Source organism: Hippopotamus amphibius, chromosome 2, assembly GCF_030028045.1.
Source record: "Hippopotamus amphibius kiboko isolate mHipAmp2 chromosome 2, mHipAmp2.hap2, whole genome shotgun sequence".
Lineage (NCBI taxonomy): Eukaryota > Metazoa > Chordata > Mammalia > Artiodactyla > Hippopotamidae > Hippopotamus > Hippopotamus amphibius.
In genome coordinates, this window is record NC_080187.1 from 23,016,815 (window position 1) to 23,043,198 (window position 26,384).

At 40.8% G+C, this 26,384-nt stretch overlaps 1 protein-coding gene across 3 annotated transcripts in view; it reads left to right on the top strand.

The window, feature by feature from the left end:
• The window catches only part of PTGR1 (prostaglandin reductase 1), an 82,708-nt gene extending 62,621 nt beyond the window's left edge, over positions 1–20,087 (top strand). For all 3 annotated transcript variants that reach the window (XM_057720098.1, XM_057720100.1, XM_057720099.1), the window contains exons 6-10: positions 3,140–3,257; positions 5,869–6,024; positions 12,497–12,605; positions 15,846–15,964; positions 19,737–20,087. In XM_057720098.1, the coding sequence (XP_057576081.1) occupies positions 3,140–3,257; positions 5,869–6,024; positions 12,497–12,605; positions 15,846–15,964; positions 19,737–19,847 (613 nt within the window). In that variant the 3' untranslated portion in view covers positions 19,848–20,087. The remainder of the gene's footprint in view (positions 1–3,139; positions 3,258–5,868; positions 6,025–12,496; positions 12,606–15,845; positions 15,965–19,736) is intronic.
• Positions 20,088–26,384: the final 6,297 nt, after the last annotated feature.

The following is a 26,384-nucleotide window of genomic DNA, read 5'->3' on the forward strand; positions in this document are numbered from 1 at the left end:
AAAGTTTCCTAGCCTGGAAAGTTTCTCTAAGTAATTTCTCTAAGTTGTGTGATCCTTTTCTTCCTTCCTTCCTTCTCCCCATCCTCTCTCCTTCTTTCTTTTTCACCCTTTGAAGGACTTCTAAAGAATGAAACAGAAATATGTATCTCCCCAAATGATCTGGCTCCAGCAGAACCAGTCCCTACACCCCAAGTTCATATAACACTCAGAATTTGAACTCCTCAGGATTGCCACAGCCAAGAGACAGCATTGTGAAATTAGAGGATGCTTAGTGCCTTCTTACATGCAATTAGTAGGCACTAAACAGAATGACACAGCCCTTCCCAGTCTTTCCTGCCTGCCCTGTACCCTCTACTAGTGACAGCTCTTCCTCCCATGTTGTTATCCCACCCATCCTTCTCTAAATTGTGAGCTGGGGGTAGGAGCACAGGGGTGAAGGCAGACATAAGGAAATCATGACTCAGTTGGGAAGAAAGTAATTGGTAAAATATTAGGAGATTTGAAATTCTAAAACAATTCTAATTTATTCTCTTGTGGGTATATTTCTCCTTCACTCATTTCAAGTCCCTAAGGAGTATGCTTTTACTCCAAACAATCAACTTCATACCAGTGGTTCTCAAAGACTGAGGTGGAGGGGTTACGTATACCATGTTTCTAGCCTCCACTAGCAACACACCATCCATTCTTTGAGAATTCCTGCCATTATGAGCCCTTACCAATGGGATGGGTCAACCCTCCCAGAATGCTGGAGTTTCTGCTGTAAACTGTAAAAGAAGTTGAACTTTGAAACCTAGGGTCTTTCAGCTGTCTAGCCTCCAAAGATTTAACATCCTTCCAAAGTATTGCATTATTCCTTCAATAGGACATCTGTCTTCTTGTTAAGCTGGAATAGTTCAAGTGTTTTGCTCTCCAACCTGTTGATTCTATCCAGTCCCCCTTTGTCCAAAGTGTACCTTTAATTTTCCCTCTAGGATTTCTTTACTGTTGGCTTCTTCATCTTATCTCCATCTTACTTTTAAAAGGAGGTGATGTTTGGGAAAGACCTTGTATACCTTAGGTCAATATGTCTAATTGAAAGCTGATTTTGCAGACATCTAGAAGGAAGATTGGGGGAGGGGGTGTACAGGTTGTCATGGGCGGAATGACCCAATCTGAAAATGTACCTCCTTCTTCTCTTTGGGGGTTAGGCTAACTTGCCCAGCACACTCTGATCTCAGCATTCATTAACAGCCTTATCCACCAGAGGGCCGACGGCAGTATCAAGAAAAACTATACGTCTGCAGCCTGTGGAACGAAAAACCACAGCCACAGAAAGACAGAGAAAATGAAAAGGCAGAGGACTTTATACCAGATGAAGGAACAAGATAAAACCAGAAAAGCATTCCTTAAGGTGGTGGTTCTCAGTTACTTGCATTCATAAGAATCACCTAGAGTCCTATTAAAATTCAGATTTCCACATCCCAGTATTTTTTTTAATAAATTTATTTATTTATTTATTTATTTATTTATGTTATTGGCTGTGTTGGGTCTTTTTTGCTGTGCACAGGCTTTCTTTTTAGTTGCAGTGAGTGGGGGCTACTCTTCGTTGTGGTATGCGGGCTCCTCATTGCCATGGCTTCTCTTGTTGCGGAGCACGGGCTCTAGGTGCGTGGGCTTCAGTAGTTGCAGCACATGGGCTCAATAGTTGTGGCTCACGGGCTCTAAAGCGCAGGCTCAATAGTTGTGGTGCACGGGCTTAGTTGCTCCGGGGCATGTGGGATCTTCTTGGAGCAGGGATCGAACCCGTGTCCCCTGCATTAGCAGGTGGATTCTCAACCACTGCGCCACCTAGGAAGCCCCCACATCCCAGTATTTTTGAATCAGTGGATCTGAGGTGGGGTCTGGGAATCTGAATAAAGCTTTTTAATAAAGCTGCAGGTGATTCTGAGGCAGATGGTGTTCCATCCATCTTTTGAAAAACACTGGGTTAAGAGCATATTAGATATTTGGATCCTCAGAAAAAGTGCTGTCTGCCTTTTACTGCCTTGCCTTCAATGCCCAACTCTAACGAGCCCTCAAATGTAGTCAGAGGCTGAGTAAGATTAAATTACGCCAACATGTAGTTTGTTTTACACAGAAAGAACTTTATATGAATTTGTCTGAAAGTTTGCCAGTGGCTTAACAGTCACCATAATGGATAGAGATTTCATGGGCTCAGACTCAGTGGTGCAAAAACAGAACTTAAATTTTTTCTACTCCTGTACTTCATTTCTATCTCCAGCTGGTGTAGTAAAATAAAACCTCGGTTAAACCAGTGATTTCTCCCATCGTTTCAGGTTTAAAACTCATAATTTCCTGAGTCTTCTCCCTCGGGTTGATGCAAAGCTCCCAGGGCTAACGCAGACCCAGTAGAGGGGGGACAGCTTCTTGCTCTTGATCTGTCTTAGTTTTATGCTGGTCCCCCCTCTCAAAGTGTAACTTGTCCCACTGAGTCCTTGGCCATATCCCCTTCTGAGCTGGAAATCCACTGAGGTGTGGTGGTTTCTTGACCTAATCCCTATCGGTGCCACCTGAGCTGCATCTTTGCAGGCCTACTAGTTCTTTCCCCGCAAGCTAACTTCGACATCTCACTGGGGATGAGACGGGGAAATTGCAGGAGTTCTTTCATACCACCTTGGAGCCATGAGAAACTTGAGGTGTTTCTCCCTGACCCTCTCAGGCCTAGACACCACATACCGTTATATCTGCTCTACGACTGACTATAGCATCATTGATGACATGGAGGCTTCTCCCATGAAGCTCTCCATCTCCCTACAGCTTACATGGGAGTGGAACATAATCTCTCTGTTCTTGGATCCCTAAAGTTTAAGGGGGTCCTATTTTCTTTCACCCCTGAAACTTGGCCTGGGGGTGGACAGGGTGCTGCCCCCTTCCAGCCACCTCTCTGATACCTCCCTTATTCCCATCATCTTTATTCCTCTCATGGAGGTAAAGAAGGAGGAGGTGGACCATTAGTGGCCGGTAATATTCATTTCCTATATTTTTTGTCTTTTACCCGGACCCATGGCAGTGAGCTGCTGAGAAGGCCTTCAGGGTGTATAAATGAGATATAGGGGAAAGAAACAAATTTATCCACAAAGCTTGACTTTCCTTCCCTCAGCCTAACAGCCTATTTTGGCCTGCTTGAAATCTGTGGTGTGAAGGGTGGAGAAACAGTGCTGGTTAACGCGGCAGCAGGAGCAGTGGGCTCTGTTGTGGGGCAGATTGCTAAGCTCAAGGTAAGTGTCTTCCTCCGTAACAAACGTTCACTCAGTACCCACAGCCTGCACTGGGAATGCAGCGGTTAACACAGCAGACCTTCCCTCAGCTCAGGGATTTTGGTCTAGTCAATCTCCTTTAGAAGTTAGAGGCTGGGAATGATTGAGAAATGGGGGGAATGGGGAAAATGGTGCGGCAAAGATGACCTGAACATTATTATTTGATAACATTGCAGGTCTCAAATCAGGAATGGCCTCTGCTAGACTAGTGAGTTTGTAAGCAATAACTATTTTCATAGTTTCTACTGAATATGTCTTGGTACAGCTTAATTTCCTTTCTTCATGATTGCCCCCAACAATTGAAGGAGGGGCTTGAGACCAGCCAACCGAGAGCCATCGCCCACAGGGCCCCGCTGCAAAGGCTACCGCAGTCAGCCCAGTGCGGCGGGGCCCTAGCTTGGAAACTAACTCACGGGAGGCACCCAGGGCACGGAACCATTGATTCTGATCTGGACAGGTGTTTGTGCTCAAGAGATCTGATTTGATGGTGGGAGTACAAAGCATCAGGCAGCTCAAACATGGTCAGGATGTATCACGTAGTGGAAATGTTCCGGGTGATCTGGTTTGGCTGATCCTTTGCCTCTCAGAGGCTGGATGTAGGAATCAGGACCTAGTTGCTAGGGAAGGAGTTAGGGAGAATACAGATGACAGGACTACAACCAACAGCCAAGGCTTTGGGCTGGTCTCCAGTGCTCATGGGAGCTTGAAATACAAATAAAGAGGTGAGGCTATCATACAGGCTGCAAATTTCAGAGTTAAGGAATTACATTAGTTTTCTCATGTTAAACCATAATAGCAGTCTGAAATAATCATTATTTACCAATGGTATATTATGAATTTATACTTTTGGATTTGATGTAATAACACTTGATATAGGATTTTTGCATCTATATTCATAGGTGAGTTTGGTTTAAAGTTTTTTTGTTTGGAACTTATCAGGGTTTAGCTTTGGGTTATGCTAAACTTACAAAAGAAATTAGTAATACTTCCAAAATTCAAATTGTAGAGGTTTTATTAAAACTTTAAGGGATTTTTATTTCAAAAGTTCGAGAGGTTGTATTTTTTTAAATTAGGGAAAAGCTGTCTCTCTCCCTTTCCTTGTCTTTTTTTTTTTCCTGGCTGCGCCATGCAACATGTGGGATCTAGTTCCCTGACCAGGGATAAAACCTGTGCCCCCTGCAGTGGAAGCGCAGAATCTTAACCACTGGACCACCAGGAAAGTCCTGATAGGACTTATTCTTTTAGAAACTCCATTAGAGACTGCCATGCTAAGAAGTTTGTGCTTAATCCTTAGAGGAGTGACATGATTAATTCGGCATTTTAGAGAAATCATTTTGACCCTGGGAGGAGGATAGTTCATGGGGACACAATACTAGAAACAAGAAGTCAGATTAGGAGGCTCTCACAATAATTCAGATGAAATTATGATACATTGACAGTGAAGATGGGAAGTCAGAGGCAGCTTTTAAGGATATTTGGTGAAAAAGAATAAACCCTGGTGATTGGATGTGGATGGTAAGAGAAAAGAAGGCATCTTCTATGACCCACATGTTTCAGGTTTGGATAACTGGGTGGTATCATTCACTACAACAGAGAATAGAGGAGGAACAACAGGTAAGAAGCAAGGGAAAAAAATAGATTCCATTTTAGACACACTGATTACGAGGCCCCTCGGGCTATCCAAGTGAAGATTGTTCTAGGTTGTTGGAAATACTGATTTGGAACTCAGGAGAGAGGCCTGACTGGAGTTAATAGACAAGGGAATCATCTGCATGAAGGTGGCAGTGAGGTCGTAAGAGTAAATGAGATCATCCTATGAGAGCATAAGGTTAGAAGGAAAAAGGACCAAAGATAGAGATTTTGCAAAATCGTTTTTTCTTGAATCATGAAGGAATGGAAAAAGTATATGGTTGTTGGTTGTACAGATACATGTATGAACCCAAAGGCCTTTCCCCAGTTGAAAGTGAACGGAGGCTGATATTCTGGTCTTCACGATACATTCAGGATAGAAGAGAGCTTTCTGAAGAGCTACTCTCTCTGCACCAATATAATCTCTAGTCTCAACCTTAAAGTGCTTTTCAGAATGGACTCGTTTCTCCATGATTAGGCAGCATCTAGTCCAATGCTCTGGGTCAAATCACAGAACATGGGGCAGTTCCCAGAAGGGCTGTATTTGATATGAGAGTCCCAGGGCAGAGCCAAAATCATAGTCTAAATAGCCACAGCACCAAGAGATGGCATGCAAGTCACTGCAAGGGAAAAGAAGCCCCGACATAAAGAAACAGGAGAGTCAAATGAATAGGCTGTCAAGCCTGCAGGTTGAAACGAGCTGCAAACCACCTAAACATGGGAGGGATCTGTTAGGTGGTCAGGGGCAAGCTGAAGTTATGGTTGGGTTGTATCATAAGCTAGTTCAGGGACTAATTTCACTGATGGGGTCTGTTGGCCGATTATATATGTGGCTTAGCACCTGGGAGGGTGTTCTGGGCGAACCTGGCCATTCGAGACTAGGAGGATAGATTTGACCCATGCTTGTGGTTTATAAATGGTTTCCATTTTTCTCCCCATTTAGGGCTGCAAAGTTGTTGGATCAGCAGGGTCTGAAGAAAAGGTTGCCCACCTTCAAAAGTATGGATTTGATGTTGCCTTTAACTACAAAACAGTAGAGTCTTTGGAAGAAGTGTTGCGGAAAGCCTCTCCTGAGGGTTATGATTGTTATTTTGATAATGTAAGTACAGATTGGACTTAATATATCTGATTTACTAACAAAGTAACAAAGTACTATACAAGGGAATCTACTTCTAGAGTTTCCATCTAAAATATCTGAGGAAAGCACATATGCCCTTCTTAAAAAACAGCTTTATTGAGATATAATTTACCCATTTAACGTGTAGAATGCAATCATTTTTAGTGTATTCACAGAACTGTACAACCTTGCCACAATTTTAGAACATTTTCATCACCCCAAAAAGAAATACTGTGCCCATTAGCAGTCACTCCCCTTTGTCCTCCCAAAAGTGATCTTTTGTGACTGGTTTCTTATGCTTGGCATGTTTTCAAGGTCCATCCCTGTTGTAGCATGGATCCATATTTCATTCCTTTTTAAAAACATTTTTATTGAAATATGGTTGATTTACAATGTTGTTGCATTTCTTTTTATGGCCAAATAATGTTCCATTGTATGGATGTATCACATTTTATTCATCCATCCATCAGTTGATGGGCAATTGAGTCATTCACACTTCTTGGCTATTGTGTCTAATGCTCCTGCATCCATTCACATGCAAGTTTTTGTGTGGATATATGTGCTCCTTTCTCTTGACCACAAGTGGAATTGTAGGGTCATATGGTAACTCCAAGTTTAACATTTTGAGGAACTGCCATACTATTTTGCAACATGGTTGTGCTATTTTTTTTTTCAATGCTCCAATTTTATAAACAAAAATTTAGGTTAATTTAATATTAAAGCAGAGACAAAAATAATTTTAACATTGTTTTAATCAAGTAACATAGCTGTTTCAAACAGGAAGTTTTAAGACAGTTGAACAGAGCAAAGTGAAGGATCACTCTATTAGGATAGCCACTATGAATAAATTCCTTACTATGTGGATTTGAATTCCATTGTGAGTTTGGCACTAGACTGAATACTGGTCTAAGCCAAAATTTCCTCTTTAGTGTTTAGAAGCGATGAAAGTTTTCCTTCAAATTAAAAAACAAAAACAAAAACAAAAGGAAGCAAAAGGGAAAAAAACCCTCCTATAACAGAACCTCATTAGCTTGATAATCAGTATGCTGAATGCAACTTGATAACCCCTAAAGAATTTCAGATAATGGCAAAAAATTTGAAATCTAGGTGAGATGTGAATTTGCAAAAACCTCTTCTCTTTGGTGTGACAAAGCACATTCCTTCCTGGTAGGTATATGGCTCTCCTTCAATCTCATCAAAATCTATCAAAAAAGGAAGCTGGAGACCAGTTTGTACCTCCAGTAAGACTGCCAGGGCTTAATTTCTTAAAATATCAAGCTAACAAGGTTTTATTATACCAAATGTTTGTATAATTTCAATGTGAAAAAAACATACATACACTTGTTAAGGTCTCATTGTAACCTGGGAGATGCATCACTGAGAAGCTTGAATGATTTAAGCCAGTGCTCCAAACAAAATTCACTCCATGCATGTTTGATTCTCACGGTGTACTTTGTATAAATTTGTATCTTCAAGATGATTTCTCGGATGTGGTCATAAGCCCTTTTATTGAGTTTAGATCAGCAAATTGGGGAAGCAACTCACACGGAAGTTATTTCCAAATCTATTTCCAGGATAGGCTGCGGTCAAGACCCTAATCACCTGCTTTCAGTTGCCATCATCACAGACTTCTTGGGTATCTCAATATATTCAATGTGAAAAAAAAAAACCCCACCCCAAGTCTTTATACCAAAACATAGGCTCTGACTTAGAAGTATGCTTTTAGCTTTTCTAAAAAATAAGACATTTGGTGGGGGGGGGGGGAGTTTGAGATATAGTTAACACTTATTTTGGCAAGATAACAACGAAAACCTAAAAAGTATACACTATGTGTCCAAATGCATAAATCATCAAAGAACCATAGTATCAGGGGGAAAAAAATCCACACTGAACAAAAGATACAGTGTGTCTAAAATATTTTGAAATTGTAATTTGAATTGGGTAAATGCTGAAAAATTATGCTCAGCTTCTGCTAGGGATTAAGTGCACATTTCCCTGCTTCCCCCAAATAAAATTGTAGAGCTTACTATTTAATCACTCCCCAAAGTTTGCTTTCTCTCAGTATAAAGCAACAGCTACATACGCATAATAAAATGCTTATATGTTAATGTAATAACTCCCCTGGCTCATCCAAAATGCAATGCACATGACTTCAAAGACTACAATTTGGGGCAAGTATAGATTAAAAAAACAAAACAAAAACCCAGAAAAAAAACCCAAAACACAAAACCACAATTCAAGTTTCAAAACCTGTTCTTAAAATTATTTATAGGACACTCAGGTCATTTTAAATTCTTAGTAAGATAAAGGTGTTGCACTGTCATTTGATTATCAGTCCACCTTGGCATGGGAAGAATATACATTACCAGATGCCAACTGGAGGGACTGGAGATAAGACTTAAAAGTACTATACTTCTAAGTGACTGAGTAAGGTATTTATAAGTAAATTTACATTCACATTCTGCTGAAGACCTGTTTATAGCCTCAGCACCTAACAATATCTAACAGGCTCCAATAATCCTATCAGGTTAAATGATGGTGCAACATTTTTTAAGGGAGCCAATTATCTCAGCTTACTTAAGTCATTCAGAGACAAAAATCTGAAGAATGGACCAAAATCAAATCTTTATTTTTATAACTGTATAAATGTGATCCAAATGTGTCCACCACTAATTTTTCAAAAAGAAACATGCTATAAATAAGTAAACTACATCTGCTCACTGATATGTGTATGGACTCCCTAGATGTCTTGTTGGGTTTAAATACAGACCACTCACAGCTATACATTTTTAGTAGAAAGTGTAGCATGATGTTAAGCCATTTTAGCTTTTGCACATACATGTTGCACTTTTGGCTAATGATGCAAAAAGGTTCTCAGCATTAAGCTGGGCTGCACCCACCCCTTGTGCTATTTTACATTCTCACCCGCAATCTGTGAGGGTTCCAATTTTCCCACATCTTCACCGACATTTATTATCTGTCATTTTGATTGTGGCTGTCCTAGGGAGTTTGAAGTGATATTTCATCATGGTTTTGATTTGCATTTCTCCAATGGCTAATGATATGGAGCATCTTTTCATTGGCCATTTGTATGTCTTCTTTGGAGAAATGTTTGCTCAAAATCCTTTGTGCATTTTCAGCTGGGTTATTTGTTGAGTTGTCAGAGTTCTTTATATATTCTGGATTCAAGTCTCTTGTCAGATACAGTCAATTCTCAGTATTCCTGGTTGTTACTTCCTATATAAAATCAACACAAACCATTGCTCCTACTACACATACATGCACATATCTTACATAGATTACGATCTTAAGTCCTTCCTATAGCTTCTATTTATTTTTAAAGAGAAAAATGAGGTTCAAAAGTGTTAAGTAACTTGTCTGAGGCTGTCCCATGACTAATACTTCCACAGTTGGGATTCATACCGCATTCATCTGGCCCCAGAGCTGGAGCTTCTTGAACCACTCTGCACCGCCCCCAACTGTCTTCATCTTCTGGTAATCTCAGTATGAGAGCTGAAAAATAAGGCAGACCCTTGGCTTTTTTTTTTTTTTTTCTTTATCCCAATCTCCCAATTCATCACCCCCCCCAACCCTCCCCACCCTCCCTGCTTGGTGTCCATGTGTTTGTTCTCCACAACTCTGTCTCTATTTCTGCCTTGCATTTCCTCTTTCATAGTTGTTAGCATTTGCCTTGTGTATTGAGGTGCTCCTATATTGGGTGCATATATATTTATAATTGTTATCTCCTCTTCTTGGATGGATCCCTTGATCTTTATGTAATGTCCTTTCTTGTCTCTTGTAATATTTTGTATTTTAAAGTCTATTTTATCTGATGTGACTATTGCTACTCCAGCTTTCTTTTGATTTCCATTTGCATGGAATATCTTTTTCCATCCCCTCACTTTCCGTCTGTATGTGTCCCTAGGTCTGAAGTGGGTCTCTTGTAGACAGCATATATATGGGTCTTGCTTTTGTTTCCATTCAGCCAGCCTGTGTCTTTTGGTTGGTGCATTTAGTCCATTCACATTCAAGGTCATTATCGATATGTATGTTCCTATTACCATTTTCTTAATTGTTTTGTTTTTGTTTTTGTAGGTCCTTCTCTTCTCTTCTGTTTCCCGCTTAGAGAAGTTCCTTTAGCAGTTGTTGTAGGGTTGGTTTGGTGGTGCTGAATTCTCTTAGCTGTTGCTTGTCTGTAAAGCTTTTGATTTCTCCCTCGAATCTGAATGAGATCCTTGCTGGGTAGAGTATTCTTGGTTGTAGGCTCTTCCCTTTCATCACTTTAAATATATCGTGCCACTCCCTTCTGGCTTGCAGAGTTTCTGCTGAGAAATCAGCTGTTAGCCTTATGGGAGTTCCCTTGTATGTTTTTTGTCATTTTTCCCTTGTTGCTTTTAATAACATTTCTCTGTCTTTAATTTTTGTCAATTTGACTACTATATGTCTTGGCGTGTTTCTCCTTGGGTTTATCCTGCCTGGGGCTCTCTGCACTTCCTGGACTTGGGTAGCTATTTCCTTTCCCATGTTAGGGAAGTTTTCAACTACAGTCTCTTCCAAGATTTTCTCAGGTCCTTTCTCTCTCTCTTCTCCTTCTGGGACCCCTATAATGTGAATGTTGGCACGTTTAACATTGTCCCAGAGGTCTCTTAGACTGTCTTCAGTTCTTTTCATTCTTTTTTCTTTATTCTTTTCCGCATCAGTGATTATCACCATTCTGTCTTCCAGGTCACTTATTCGCCTTTCTGCCTCAGTTAATCTGCTATTGGTTCCTTCTAGTGTATTTTTCATTTCAGTTATTGTGTTGCATATCTCTGTTTGTTTGTTCTTTAATTCTTCTAGGTCCTTGGTAAACTTTTCGATCTTTGCATCCAGTCTTTTTTCAAAGTCCTGGATCATCTTCACCATCATTATTCTGAATTCTTTTTCTGGAAGGGTGCCTATCTCCTCTTCATTTAGTTGTTTTTCTGGGGTTTTATCCTGTGCCTTCATCTGGTACAAAGTCCGCTGCTTTTTCATTTTCTCTGTCTTTCTGTGGCTGTGGTTTTCAGTTCCACAAGATGAAATACTGCCAATACTGCTTGATACTGCTGTCTGCCCTCCTGTGGAGGAAGCTATCTAGGAGGCTCGTGAGTGCTTTCTGATGGGAGGGACTCCCCTTGGCCTTTTTTGACCTTAGCTGGGAACTTTGTGTCTCTTTTGCTACTTGCCACTCTGTGTATGTCTGCAGATGATCAGGGAAAGCTCTGTGAGTGTTGATTTGGGGGTTATAAATAAATATTAGCAAGTAGTCCAATTCTCAAATGTGTCATATATTAATAATGAGGATCGTTAGTAATATCTCCAATATATGGTTTGCAAATATTTTCTCTTATTCTGTGAATTGCTTCCACTTTTTTTTTTCTTTCACTTTCTTGATAGTGTTCTTTGAAACACAAAAGTTTTAAGTTTTTGATGAAGTCTAATTTATTTTTTCTTTTGTTGCTCGGGCTTTTGGTGTCATGTCGAAGAAGGCTTTGCCTTATCCAGGGTCACAAAGGTTTACTCCTATGGTCCTTCTCCTAAGAGTTTTATCATTTTAGCTCTTACATTTAGGTCTGTGACACATTTTAAGTTAATTTTTGTGTATCGTGTAAGGAGAGTCTGATTTCATTCTTTTCTGTGTGGATATCAGTTGTGCTGCACCATTTGCTAAAAAGACTCTTTTTCCCTGTTGAATTGTTTTGGCACTCTTGTCAAAATCAATTGACTGTAAATGTAACAGCTTATTTTTGAACTCTCAGTTTAGTACTATTGATCTATATTTCTGTTCCCACACTGTCTTGATTAATAGAGCTTTGTAGTAAGTTTTGAGATCAGAAAATGTGAGTCCTGCAACTTTGTTCTTGATATGGCTTCTGATTTATTTTTCCATACTTTTAGATAAGGCAATGAAATTATTGAACTGATCAGAAAATCCCAAAATATAGTGAAGAAAAATTTATAGGTTATATAAGGTATATTCCTACAGTCAAATGAAAATGCCTAGTTTCTAACGTCTTTTTTCAACTGCAATTTGCTGCCCTACTGTGCTAATTTAATCAGTGTTATTGCTGCTAAAACAAGTATTGTGAATGATGATTGTGAGTTAATAGTTCTCCTGAATCTTCTAGGGCAGTGGTCCCTAACCTTTCTGGCACCAGGGACCAGCTTCGTGGAAGACACTCTTGTGAAGGACGGGGTGGGGGGGTGGGGGGGGAGCGGTGCAGATGGTTCAATGGGTAATGCAACCAGTGGGGGGCAGTGGGGAGCGGCAGATGAAGCTTCGCTCACGCGCCCGCCGCTCACCTCCTGCTCTGCGGCCTGGCTCCTCACAGGCTGTGGACCGGCACCAGTCCACAGCCCGGGGGCTGGGGATCCCTCTTCTAGGGTTTAGATTATTTAAAGGTTTTGGTTTTTTGTTTCCCTGTATGTTTAGGTGGGTGGAGAGTTTTCCAATGTTGTCATCCCCCAGATGAAGAAATTTGGAAGAATTGCTATATGTGGGGCCATCTCTACATATAATAGAACCGGCCCACCTCCCCCAGGTAATGAGCTCATGCACGTGATCACAGGTGTAGAAAGACAGGACAAGGAGAAAATTCACAGATATGGTATAGGCCAGTGACTATCAAAGTATTTAAAAGATCTCCTAATATTCTTGACAAAATAGTATTTATTAAACTAAAAATATGTAATTTTATATATTTGTGCTAAATCGGCTTATACTGGATTTTGACATAGAGAAATAACAGGATCTGAAAATATGGAAGAAACAGAGTTATTAAAAGTTTTAGTTTTGTACCCACTGTTTTCTGCAAAGTTGTAAAAGGCCATGCTTTGATTTAGAAATAGAACATATTGGTCTGGCTGGTAAAATATTAGGGTTCTTCAGGATATTCAGGATGTGCTAGAGGTTTGGGGGTGTGTAGACAGTGACCTGATGTGGGTGAAGGGGTACAAGGGCTGCACTTCCTTCAGACAGTAGTGGGCAGAGCTCCCTACAGCAACAGGACACCTTGGCCTCACCGAACTGACAGTTTCCACTAAAAGGGGAAGGAGCACGCATTCCTCTCTATTCCTAGAACGTCTTTGTTCAGCCTCTCCTGTGCCCTGCCCTGCCCTCCATCCCCCACTTCTCCACTCTTTTATGCTGAGACCTCCCCCTCCCACCTCCATGCCCATATAAATCCAAAAGCAGTATCAACTAGAGAACTCTATTCATTACATCCCAATTTTCTGAGAGAGGTCACATAGGCCTCTTATTTTAAATATGGGGAGATAAATGGCCAAAAGGACCAGAGGCTCTTTCAATTCTATTAGTGACAGGCTCAGAATAAAGAGAGATCTTCTAAACTTCTCATACAGGGTCCTTTTCTGCTACAAATGATTCTGTGCTGTGGGTGCGATTACAGATTTACCTGTAGTCCAAAAAAAAAAAAAAAAAAGGATAAAGAGGAAGAACAAAAAGGAATCTTCCAGATTACCATCAGGATCCAGGCAACCATGAACAAATGGGTTATTTGTTCTATGATGGGCTTCACTCATGGGCATGAAATCTTACAATCCTCTAGTTAACAGCACCTCGGCTGCATTGAGACTGGTGGGTGGGAGTGGAAGGGGCTGAGGAAGGACCACATGTAGATTCCCTACTGGGTTGTGAAAAATCAAAGATACTACTTTCTCCAAAAGGGATACTCCAGGTGCACCTGGCAATCTTCTTAGAGACATTTTCCCCCCATATTTTTCTAATTGATGCTAAGCTAGAATCCTGGGAAATCTTCCTCCTGGCAATTGAGCTGAGCTCAGGATGCATTTTCCTGACGATGGCCAAATATTTTGGACACAGTAACTTGATCTAGGCTTTTTAGCAATTAGTCTTTGGAAGTTTAGCCGCTCAGGTAGGTCTTTGAAATGTCAGCTGGCCTTGTCCATTCCATTTTAATCAGGTGAGATTCTGCCCTGCCTCTGATCTCGAGAAATTCTAAGATATTTCACTGCTAGGGAGGTCAGAGGCAAGTAATTTTTACCCCCAGCTTTCATGCCACATTTGTTTTCTGCTCGCAATAAAGAAACAACATCTCCATCAGTGTGGACAATCCCAGAAACAGTATTTCATCCTCTTCCAAGATGAGGAAATGAGGACTCCACAGGAGAAATATGGCTGGGGTGACTCTTCCGGAAGCACTCTTTGTGCAAGAATAATCTAGCATTTGGATGTGTCCCTCTCAGGTCTCACTCATCTTGCATCAGTTTCTTTTAGTTCAGGACCAAGCACTACTTTTTTGACTGCTGACATTACTTTCTTCAAGGTAGCAAGTGGGAACTTTAGGCCTGAGTGATGCCAGTTATGAAGGATGCTGAAGCTAGATTCTGCCCGTCACCTGGGCTTTTCTGGCCCTGATGTTCCCTGGGCATTTTCACCTGACTTCTTGGAACTTGTAAGACTATGCTCAGCTGTCGTTCCCTCCGTTTCTGGTCACTTAGGATCCTTGGGAAAATAAACCAGGCAACCAATACAACCTTTCCTCTCACACACAGAAGAATACTATCTTTCTTACAGGCTGCAGGGTAGCCCTGTGCTTTTTCTATGCTGATGGTTCCCAAGACGTGAGCCCTAGACCAACAGCGTCACCGTCTCCTGGGGACTTGTTAGAAATACAAATCCTTGGGGCCCACGCCATCTCCACAGTCAGAAGTTGGGCGAGGGGCCCAGCGATCTGTTTCCACAGGCCCTTCGTGTGATGCTGACACACGTGAAAGTGTGAGACCTACTCTTTCAGGCTAACTCTTGGTATCTTGAAATGGTGAGGGCAGGGGCAGATGTGGGATTTGCCGAGCCCCTTGATCTATTCTCTTATTGGCTCTTAGGCCAGGGTGAACACTGGTTGTTTTGCATCTGTTTTGAGAACAGAACAGAAATTGATAGATGTATGCTGTAAAATGACTATATTAAGCCATGAAGAGGAACATGCTAAGTATTGGGAACATCAGGGTATTCACCCTCGAGTAGCACAGGAACATTTTACATGTTATCTTCAGGACCTCCTTCTGTTCCCTAGGACTGTTTGGGAAGTTTTTGGTAGACCTTGTGAGGGCTGAACAGTCCCTGGCTGCCTGGCCTGTACAAGGACTCCTCGTGTGTGTCAGTGTCCCGTGGTTGCTGTAACTATTACCACAAAGGTCGTGGCTTAAAAGAGCACAAATGTATTGCCTTACAGTCCTAGAGGGCAGAAGTCTAAAATGGGGTCAGCAGGGCTGCAGTCCTTCTGAAGGCTCAGCTTCCTTGCCTTTCCCAATTCTAGAGGCTGCCTGCATTCCTTGACTCCTGGTCCCTTCCTCCATCTTCAAAGCCAGCAGCACTGCATCTCCAAATCTCCCTCCCTCTCTCTCTCTGATCTCTGCTTCCACCATCACATATTTTTTCCTGACTGATTTTTCTGCATCCCTCTGTCCCTTACAAGGACCCTCGTGTGGTCCCACCTGTATAATACAGAATAATCTCCCATCTAAAGGTTCTTAACTTGGTCACATCTGCAAAGTCCCTTTTGCCACGTAAGGTAACATATTCACAGCCTCTGGGAATTAGGATGTGGACGTCTTTGGGGGCCATTATTCTGCCTCCCACAGGGTACATGTTGATTTGTGGGCAGCCCCATGGGTCAGAAAGAGTGGAGGAAATGGAAAGGAGAGCACTCAGAGAACTCTGGCATGCCTGGTACTGCCTGTGTTTTCACCATGGCCACCTCCCCAGACCCTGGTGTCCACACGTGCCCTCCTCTTCACAGGCCCACCTGCGGAGCCCATCATCTTTAAAGAGCTCTGCTTACAAGGCTTCGTCGTCTACAGATGGAAAGGAGAAGTCCGCCAGAAGGCTCTGAAAGACTTGCTGACCTGGGTCTCAGAGGTGAGAGGCTCCAGAGCCACTCCTCCACCAGCTCCCCTTCCCTTTGGATGCTTCAGATTTCATCTCCACTGCAAATATGCGTTCATCTCACTGCTCCCTGTTTTCTCGTTTTATTTTTTTTTATAAATTTATTTATTTATTGGCTGTGTTGGGTCTTTGTTGCTGTGTGTGGGCTTTCTCTAGTTGCAGTGAGTGGGGGCTACTCTTCGTTGCTGTGTGTGGGCTACTCAGTGCAGTGGCTTCTCTTGTTGCAAAGCACAGGCTCTAGGCTCATGGGCCTCAGTAGTTCTGGCACGTGGGCTCAATAGTTGTGGCTTGTAGGCTCTAGAGCACAGGCTCAGTAGTTGGGACACACAGGCTTAGTTGCTCCAAGGCCATTTTTAAAGCCTTTATTGAATTTGTTACATTGCTCCTGTTTTTTTTTTTTTTATGTTTTGGTTGTTTGGCCGTGAGGCATGTGGGATCTTAGCTCCCTGACCAGGGATCAAACCCACATCCCCTGCATTGGAAGGCGAAGTCTTAACCACTGGACCCCGAGGGAAGTCCCTCTTCATTCTTTCCTGAACCTGCCTATCAAGCTTTTGCTCTGTTGCCATTCCACCAACACTGCTTTTGTCAAGGTTGCCGATGCCCCTCACACTGTGAATTCCAATGGTCAAGCGCTTAGCATCACTTGGCTGTGGGGACAGAGGGCATCCCTCTCTCCTGGCTTCCTGTGGGTCTTGGTTTTCCTCACTGATTGGGCTTCCTCAGACTCCTCTGCTAGCTTCTTTTCTTCTCTCCAATTAATAAGAGTGTCCCAGTGCATGGTCCCTGGGCCTCTTTTCTCCTCTATTCACACTCTCTCCAGTCCTTAGTTATCTCATCCAAGCTCTTGTCCTTAAATATCGACAGTATGCTGACAGCTCCCAACTGTCTGTCTCCAGCCAAGATCTCCCCTGAACTCTAGACTGTTCAACAGCTGCTCTTGGATGTGTAACACACTTCTCCATCCCTGTTTTAACATGTTAAAAACTAAAAATGCCTTGATCTTTCCTGCCTAACTGGCTCTATATACAGACCACACCGTCTCAGTTATGACAACCTTTTTAGTTGCTCAATTCAAAAACCTTGAAATCATCTTCAGTTTCTTTCTCTCTCTCATACCCATGCCTAATCTGCTGGGAAATTCTAGTGGCCCACCCTTGGAAATACATTCAGAATCTGCCCAGTTCCCCCTCCTCCACAGCCACCATCCTAATCTAGCTGGGATGTTGCAGTGGCCGCTACTCTGGTCTCCCACCTTTTCACCCCTACAGACAATGTCCAACACAGCAGCCAGAGTGATCTTTTAAAGCATAAATCACACCAAGTCATCTTATGCGCAAAACCTTGCAAAGCTCCGCCTTTCACTTAGAAGAAACCCTGCAAGGCTGGCCACTGTCTGGCCTCTGTTACCTCTCTAATTCCATCTCTTACTGTTCATCCCCGCACCCCCCCACCTCTCTGTAATTGCTTCCTTAATTCTCTCACCCCCTCCTTCACGTGTTTGCTGAAAACTGCCTTCTGAATGAGGTAGCTTTGAAAATGACCTTATTTTTATTTGTTATTATTTTTTATTTTTTTATTAATTTTTATTGACGTATAGTTGCTTTACAATGTTGTGTTAGTTTCCACTCTACAGCAAAGTGAATCAGCTATATGTATACATATATGCCCTCTTTTTTGGATTTCCTTGCCATTAGGTCACCACAGAGCACTGAGTAGAGTTCCCTGCATTACATAGCAGGTTCTCATTAGTTATCTATTTTATACATAGTAGCGTATATATGTCAGTCCCAGTCTCCCAATTCATCCCACCCATCCTTCCCACCTTGATATGCGCACGTTTGTTCTCTATGTCTGTGCCTCTATTTCTGCTTTGCAAATAAGTTCATCTGTATCAGAAAATGACCCTATTTTAAACTGCAATCCCCCTTCACTCATTGATCCTTCTTATCTTACTTTTATCCATGTCAATTATCATCTTTTAACATAATATATACTATAATGCATTTATTTGTTATACTTATTGCCCATCTTCCTCCCATGAGAACGAAGCCGCCACAAGGGCAGCAGTGTTCACACATCTTGTTTTTTGATGTATCCCCAGCACCTAGAATAGCCTGAATCAGTATGGGCACTAGATGAATACTGTTGAACGAATAAGTATGAGAGGGGCGTATAATCTGTGCCATGGCTCTTTCAGGTCCTAGAGTGGCGTCTTCTTATAGCCATGCCTTATAGATCCAGAGGAAGAAGCCAATCCCTCTGTCCTGCGCTGTCATCATTTTCCCACCTTACACCATGCGGCGTTTTAGTCAACAGAAATCTGAATAACTGAGGTGCATTATTTTCGTTTCCGAGGGGAAACGTGGTGCCACACTTCCTAACTTCTGGTTTTATGATCATTTCCAGATTCAAAGAAATAGACTGCTCCCCTGGCAGCCCCTGGAGCTTGGCACCTTTCCCAGTCTAACATTCATGGAGTGCTGGGCTGGGCTCTTTCCAGGGAGTCGGGAACAGCAGGATGCTTTCTGAGTTCCCAGTGTGTAGCCTCTGTCTCTATTGGTGAAATCGAACATGATCACAGCTGACGTCAGACACCACTGTGCTGGTGTCCCAAATGCTTTCTTCTTACAAAGTGAACCTAGTTATAATTTTGTTCTAAGTAACTAGCGAATGGGTTTAATTTCTCTCTCATTTACTTATTTTTTTCTCACCCCTCCTTTTTTAAAATATACTTTTTATTTTAGAATAGTTTGAGTTACAGAAAAATTCCAAAGAGAGTGCAGAGAGTTCTCCCATATACCCTGTATTCTATTATATCCTAATTTCCCAGATTATTAACATTTTATATTAGTATTCATCCTCTGCTTTAACCTCTAAACTTTTGATTATAGCTTTTGACCCTTTCCAGGTTCTTGGCCTCTTCTAGAACAGGAATGAGCTGGGGCTTTCTATTGATAGTTAAGGGTTCAAATCCCAGCTTCCCTACATACTAGTTAAATGACCTCAATCAAATAAATAGTCCCTCCATAAATCCATAAAGGATGCTAAACCATCACTGGGATACATTAGGGGGAAATGGTATCAGGTAACTTAGGTCTCCACATAAGACCCCCTTAAAATAATGTGAGAATGTGAATTAGTTCCACTTAGTAGACTGTTCCTTGTAGAAGAAAAAGAAATGAAAACCTTCTTCATTAAATGAGCTCTTCCCTCCCACACTCCTAAATGAATGTGAAACACATATTGAAAAAATTTTGGCTTGAAGGGAGGATATTATTAGACTGCCATGGTTCTTACATTTCCTGCATTGGCTCTGCCTCTTCAAGGGTCAAATAGAGGTAATGATGCTACAGCACTGAGCTACTGGAAAGGTGAACACAGATGATACCCTGGAAGGATGTCCCCTGCTCCATCTGCTTCCACCTCTTCTTAGATCATTACATTATTAAATTTTTCTGTTCAATTTACTTAGAAATTGGTTAATTGCTTCCTTGTGTCATTTCTCATATGGTTATACTGTGATCTGATGCCTGTTATTAAACTCTTATGTGTAGTGTAATCTGTTACATACGCTGTGGATGTAGATCATGCCCGCCAAATGACTATAAGTTCAAAGAGGACAGGGTCTCCACTTCCTAGTTCCAAGTTTCCTGTGATGTACCGATACATTTGTTGCTACAAAGAGAAGAATATATAATTTAGAATATGAAATTAATCTATATTTGTTGTTGTTTCGATACAGGGCAAAATTCATTACCATGAACACATCACCGAAGGATTTGAAAACATGCCAGCTGCATTTATAGGAATGCTGAAAGGAGAGAATCTGGGGAAAGCAATAGTGAAAGCATGAACAAAAATGACATGGAGTTTAGAAGTCATTTGCATGATTACTTAGTTTCTTTTTAATCACTTAGTAAAATTTATACTAACTTCATGAAAGCATGAACAAAAATGACACATGGAATCTAGAAATCATTTGGATGATTACTTAGTTTCTTTTTAATCATTTAGTAAAATGTGTACTGTCTTCATGATCTAAAAAACAGTAATTGTAGTGTGTTTGATCTACCTAATAAAATACATTTAAGTGGTATATAATTAGCAACAGAGAGTGAAAATTTCATATTGAACAATGGCCAGTCACCTCACTGCCTACTATGTAGTTCCTTCAGGGTTATAGTAGAAAATAATGGCTTTGGAGTCTAAAAGTGTACTGGTTTTGTGACCTTAGACTTGTGATTTTTCATCTCTAAAGTGAGGATAGTAACATCTGCTTCACATACATATTATACATTTATTTCGAACACCAGCATAATGCCTGGCATATATTAGGTACTCAATAAGTGTAAGCCACATCCCTGCAGGAACTGGTGAATTTGAAGTCAAGATGGAACCCCTTTGGCTTATGGTTACACAAGGAGAAATAATCATTGCTGACGTACATGGATCACAGGGGAGCCCCCACGGGTCCTCTGCAAGTGGGTCTAACATGACAGACAAGGAACGAATCTAGCGCTCACAATAGCCATGTGGGAATCTTTATAAGCCTAGAAAAATGGGAGAGGTTATGATGAAGAAAGCTTTAAAACATGTCTGAGGAACGCAAAAGAAGACTGAATATACGGAAGGGTTACCGTGCTCTTGGACTGGAAGATTCAGTATCATGAAGATGTCAGTTATGTTGATCAGCTCTGCCACCAGATAGAGGAGGGATCAAATTGGAGTACAAGGAAAAAATAAGAGAAAAAGTGTGAGAAGAAAGTGTGCGATTGTGTGTGTGTGCGATTGTGTGTGTGTGTGTGTATAAAAACCTCTGGAAAGATGTAACAAACTACTGATAATATGGTTTATCCCCAGGCAAGAGAACTGAGGTGTGCTTGAAGGATGAGGATGAGACAAAAACTATACTCTATGCCTTTTTGTGCTTTTTGAATTCTGAATCTGATGAAATTATTCACTATTACAAGTGCAATTAAAAAAAATAGAAGTTCTGCCCTTCTGTGTCCCCTTCCCATATGGGGGGGATAAAACATATGTACGAGAGGGGTCACGCCTAACACTGGGCACCCCCTGGTGTTTTTACGTCTCAAACGTGTCCACACAGAGCCTCCAGCAATGCATCTGCTCCAGGTGAAGCATTCCCGCCCCGGCACTGCGTCCCGTGGAGGGTTCTGCTCTAGGGCTTCTACCCCAGTAGCTCGTGACTCTTGGTACCTGTCTGACTCTCCAACTCTGGGGGCAGCGGTGTTCCCTGTGACCTCAGGTCTCCGCTGGATTTCAAAAGAGTTGTGGATTTTTTTATGCTCAATGTTTTCCTTATTGTGAGGACAGACTGATGACATCCAAATGCAACACATGCTGGACTGGAAACTGGACGTTTATATATATATAAATGTGTGTGTGTGTGTGTGTGTGTATACACACATATATACTTGGCCATGCTGCATGGCTTGCTGGGATCTTAGTTCCCTGGCCAGGGATTGAACCTGGGTGGGCCTGGCAGTGAAAGTGCCAAGTCCTAACCACTAGACAACCAGGGAATTCCCAAGAGCATATATATGTGTGTGTGTGTGTGTGTGTGTATATATATATATATACACACACACACACACACACGTTTTAATATTATTTATTTGGCTGCACCGGCTCTTAGTTGTGGCATGTGGGATCTTCGTATCTGTGTGCAGGATCTTTAGTTGCAGCATGCAGGCTCCTAGTTGAAGCATGCGGGATCTAGTTCCCTGACCAGGGATCGACCCCAGGCCCCCTGCATTGGGAGCATGGAGTCTTAACCACTAGAACACAAGGGAAGTCCTAAGAGCATATATTTTTAATTTTGATAATACTTGTCATTTTTTCTTTGGTGGTTAAGTGCTTTTAGTCTCTCACCTAAGAAATCTTTGCCTATCTGAAGGTCATGAAACTTTTCTCCCATATTTTTATTCTGTGCTACTGATGAAATCCGAAGAGATCTCCCATATTTTTATTCTGTGCTACTGATGAAATCCGAAGAGATTCAGGAGGTGGAGGAAATCACAGACTCAAAGGAGAGAAAGCACTTGAAAACACACATAAAGAACAGTTCAAGCCCCAGATGCCACTCCCACCTTTCATGGTCAGTCCATCATCCCATACCCCTACAGAAAACTCAGGTATCATCTTTCACCTAAGAGAACTTGAGAGGCCTGCTCCAGAAAAATAGCCAGGCTTATGGCCCCTGGCAGCTTAAGTCCTTCCCTAGAAAAACTGTAGAACTTTTTGAAGAAATTACAGTGCTGCAAGGACTGACAGACATTGACATTTAGGGTCCTCAAGACAAAATGTAACCAACCACCCTTCTGTGAAACCCACAAATTGACCTGCTTTTCCCATGGACTCAAACTTCCAACCCAGAGACCCTGGACTTTGAGGTGAGAACACAGTTCAAATCAGACTTTGGACCGTCTCCCTAGGGGAAAGTATGTACGATGTGTGCGGTGGGAGAATAAAAGGGTGTGGTGGTCAGGATAGACTTGGGCAAAAGCAGCAGATGTGCTCACAAGGGGAAGACTGTATTTCCCAGCCTCCCTTGCAGTTAGGTTATAGGCTCATATGACTGATTTCTGGCCAAATGAAGAAAGAAGTGGTTTCTAAGGCAGAGGTTCCCAAACTTTCTTGGTTACAGGATCCTTAGTACCACAATCCTTTTCTCACAGTGTCCCTGGGCCAAAAGAAATATCTGACTGTTCCATTTGCTAAATAGTTAGGTCCAAGCAACATAATAGTAGTAGTTGACACCATGTTCAACAGTTACAGGTGTGTTTCCCTAAAATTTAGAATATCCTAGGAAGCCCTTGTGAATTCTCTACAGTGCCCTGGAACAACTTTGCGCCAAATGGGAACCCATGGTTCTAAGCTATTTCCAGACCAGTGCTTAGAAACACTGTATAATGTTCCAGGTCTTGCTTTCCTTGCCTCTGGGACCTTGGAGGCCATATGTTCCAGATGGCATGACTACAAAATGTTGGAAAGAAAATGCTGGAAGTCTGGGAAATAAACTTGTATCAAGTTACGTTACTCTGATTTGTTGGGTTCTCTGTGGGCAGTACTACGTCCTCCAACTCCGTACTGTTCCATATGGCAGCCACTTAAGGCAACTGAGAACTGGAAATATGGATAGTGTCACATTTCAAGGTTTAAAAAACTAAGGCAGAATAAACATTTTTCCATTAAACACAACTTTATTGTTTTGGTAGAACTACAATTCACTTTAACTGTTGCACAGCATAGGACATTGCTGTTGTATTGTTGTACAGGAACGTGCATGATTTCTAGGATTACAGGTAAACACTTCACCAATCTAGTCAGTATCAACAGACTGATTCAATTCAGATGATTTTTTTCTATGCATTGAAGTACATCACAATGTGTTTACTTGGATATTTTATGTAGATAGTACAAGTTAACACCTATGCAGACAGCACAAGTTACAGTGACACCTATATGTAAACCATAATCATAAATTGAAACACTTATTATTTTAATTGTAATATAATAAAATTATTTTCTAGGTTAAAAAATATGGAAAAATATTTAGATTTTTAATGAAGGCATATCACTGAGGCCGAATTCAGTGCAATACAGAAGCTAGTACCACAACTAGTACAGCAAAGAAAAAAGAGTGCAAGAGGGTACAGCGCACATTCGATGATGAGTAAGTAGCAACTGCAACTCACTGCAGGCACAGCAAATGAGAAGGCTGTTTGTTGTACACAAGTGTTCAATACAGTAGACAATATTTAAGACAGCAGCTAATAGTTACATCATTTTTCAGCAACCATCTAGTGATAAGTTATCTCTCAACAGTCAAAAAAGAATTCACAAAATAAGTCCTATGAAATGAGAATTACATTTTCATAAAAAGTTTGAACAATTTTTAACAGGATTTCAAGCTTACACTTGGCCAGCTATAAAATGGTTTGAATTCCTACACACACACACACACACACACACACACACACACACACACACACACACGAATCTTAGATGGAGAAATGATAAATTACCATTTTAGATACAATAATCTAGTTAGGAAATCATGAGGAAGACTTAAAAAGACACATAAAAATCAAAATGTTTAATTAACCCTCTAATTTTGCTCATAGAATACAAGAAATTTCTCATAACATCAAAGATCAACTAATTCAAAATTAGAAAAATTTCAAGTACTTAGCTTTAGGTGTGTAATATAAGACATTGCCAACTGAAAACTTTGAGTACATTCTGTCTCAAAGAACATCTGAATTTACAAAAAAAGTCAATTCATTGCCTAAAAGCTCAAACTTATGACAGATATTTTTGACAATTTTCCACCTCATAAAGAATTTCAGCTAAAGACAGAAAAATTAGTTTCTATCATAAAGATAAGACTGTAGCTACGTTAAGTCCAAAGAGAGATACACTGGAATTTTAAAGCAAGAGAATATTTCTCTCATTGCTTTGTTCCACTATATGATAACTACTGAAAATATCTGTTCAGTTTTCTGAAGCAGACTCCATGAAGAGAGTCATGAATACAGATGTTAAAATTCTTCAGTACATGTGTGCAAATGATATAATCACTGCTAGTTTATGAAGTTGTTCAAAATAATGTTTTTAATGATCTTGTGTTCTTCACCAATGTTCCTTGGTTGAATTATAGAGGAATTTTATGTAAAACATAATCATAAATTGAGACACATAAAAGATTTCCTGTAGTGGGAAGTACAAGATTCTCTTGAAACAAAAGGAATGATTGCTAAGTATTCAATAATCAAAAACAAAAAGTGGCAGTATCATACTAAGTATGAATGAGCTAGAATTGAAGCTCCTTAGAATGGGAAAAACTTGTGAGCTACATAGGTGAGAAAAATTAGTTAAAATTGAAATATTTCATAATATAAACAAAAAATAATGACTCTGCACACTTTCCTAAGATGAGTCAATGTGCAAATTTTCAATGTAATCAATAGCATTGTATAAATTGGTTGCAAAAGACAAGAAAAATGTGAAGAATGCCTGATATTGATAAATCTAGTTTTGTTTCAATTTATGCAATAACTCACTGAATTTGATGTTAACAGCAGAGTTGACAGAAGAGTTGAATTTATTTAAACAGATATCACTTTGAAACCGATATGCTTTTGTTTCAGAATCAAGTGAATTCTTCTAATAAAAAGATGAACAGTTTTGTCAGTGTGGATGCAAATATGGAAGGGAAATAACTGTCTGATATTTGAAAACTTTAGGTATGTTTAGACTAACAACAAACTACATTTGGAAGAACTATGTGAATCTGTTTTTCAACTCTAAGTTTTATCAACCTCAATATGGATTAAATATTCCAAATAAAAATTTAATGTATGAATTAAGATGTGCTGCAACTGTAAAATACACATGGGTTTTGGAGACAGTGCAAAAAATCATATAAAATATCTTACCAATAATTTTTTATACTGATTATATGTTGATATAATATTATAGATATACTGGATGAAACAAAATATATTACTCACCTGTCTTCTCTTACCTTTTTTAAAGTGGCTACTAGAAAAATCTGAAATGCACTTTAAGGGCAACTTCTGGACAAAAGATACAAAGAGACCAAAAAACCCAACTGCTACTTCTGAAGAGCCTGGAGCAAAAGCAGGGTACTGCACATACCCCCTGCACACAACACCATCTAAGCAGTGGGCAAACCACCTAAGCCACCCCTCCAGCCTGACCCCTCAACACACACCCCTACCCTCTCCCAATACAGGGAACAAGCTCACCCCCCCCCAGTCCAGGAGCAAGCAAGGGAACTGTTATTTGTTCTTGCTCCCCCCCACTGCAACAGGGGCCCCAATAAAAAAATAATCTGAAATCATATGTGGCTCACATTCTATTCCTAATGGACAGTGCTGTGGTAACTGAAACACCTTCCAAGTGGTGTTTTAGAGCTCTCTTCTTAAATGTGAATAGTCAGAGATCACCAGAAGTTTGAGGAAAGCCTCCAAGGTGAAAGAGAGAAAACAGGTAAAAACAACTCAGAGGAAAGATAACACAGGGAACTGAGTAACACTAAAAGACACTATATTAGCATCCTCAGAGAAACAAGTATTTCACCTACGAAACAAACAGAACATGATAAAAAAAAAAAAAAGAATAAGCAGAGAATCAGAAAATGCACTTGCAAATATAAATATGACAACAGAAATAAAACATTCAAAACATTTACCAGTAGAGTGGGAAGATAAAAGTTGACAACAACTTCCAGAAAGCAAGATAAAAACCAAAGACATGGAGGGAGTGATGTGAGGGAAGATGGAGCAGTAGGAAGCACCAGGAATCCATCTCTCCACCTAGACAACAACTGTACTGGCAGAAA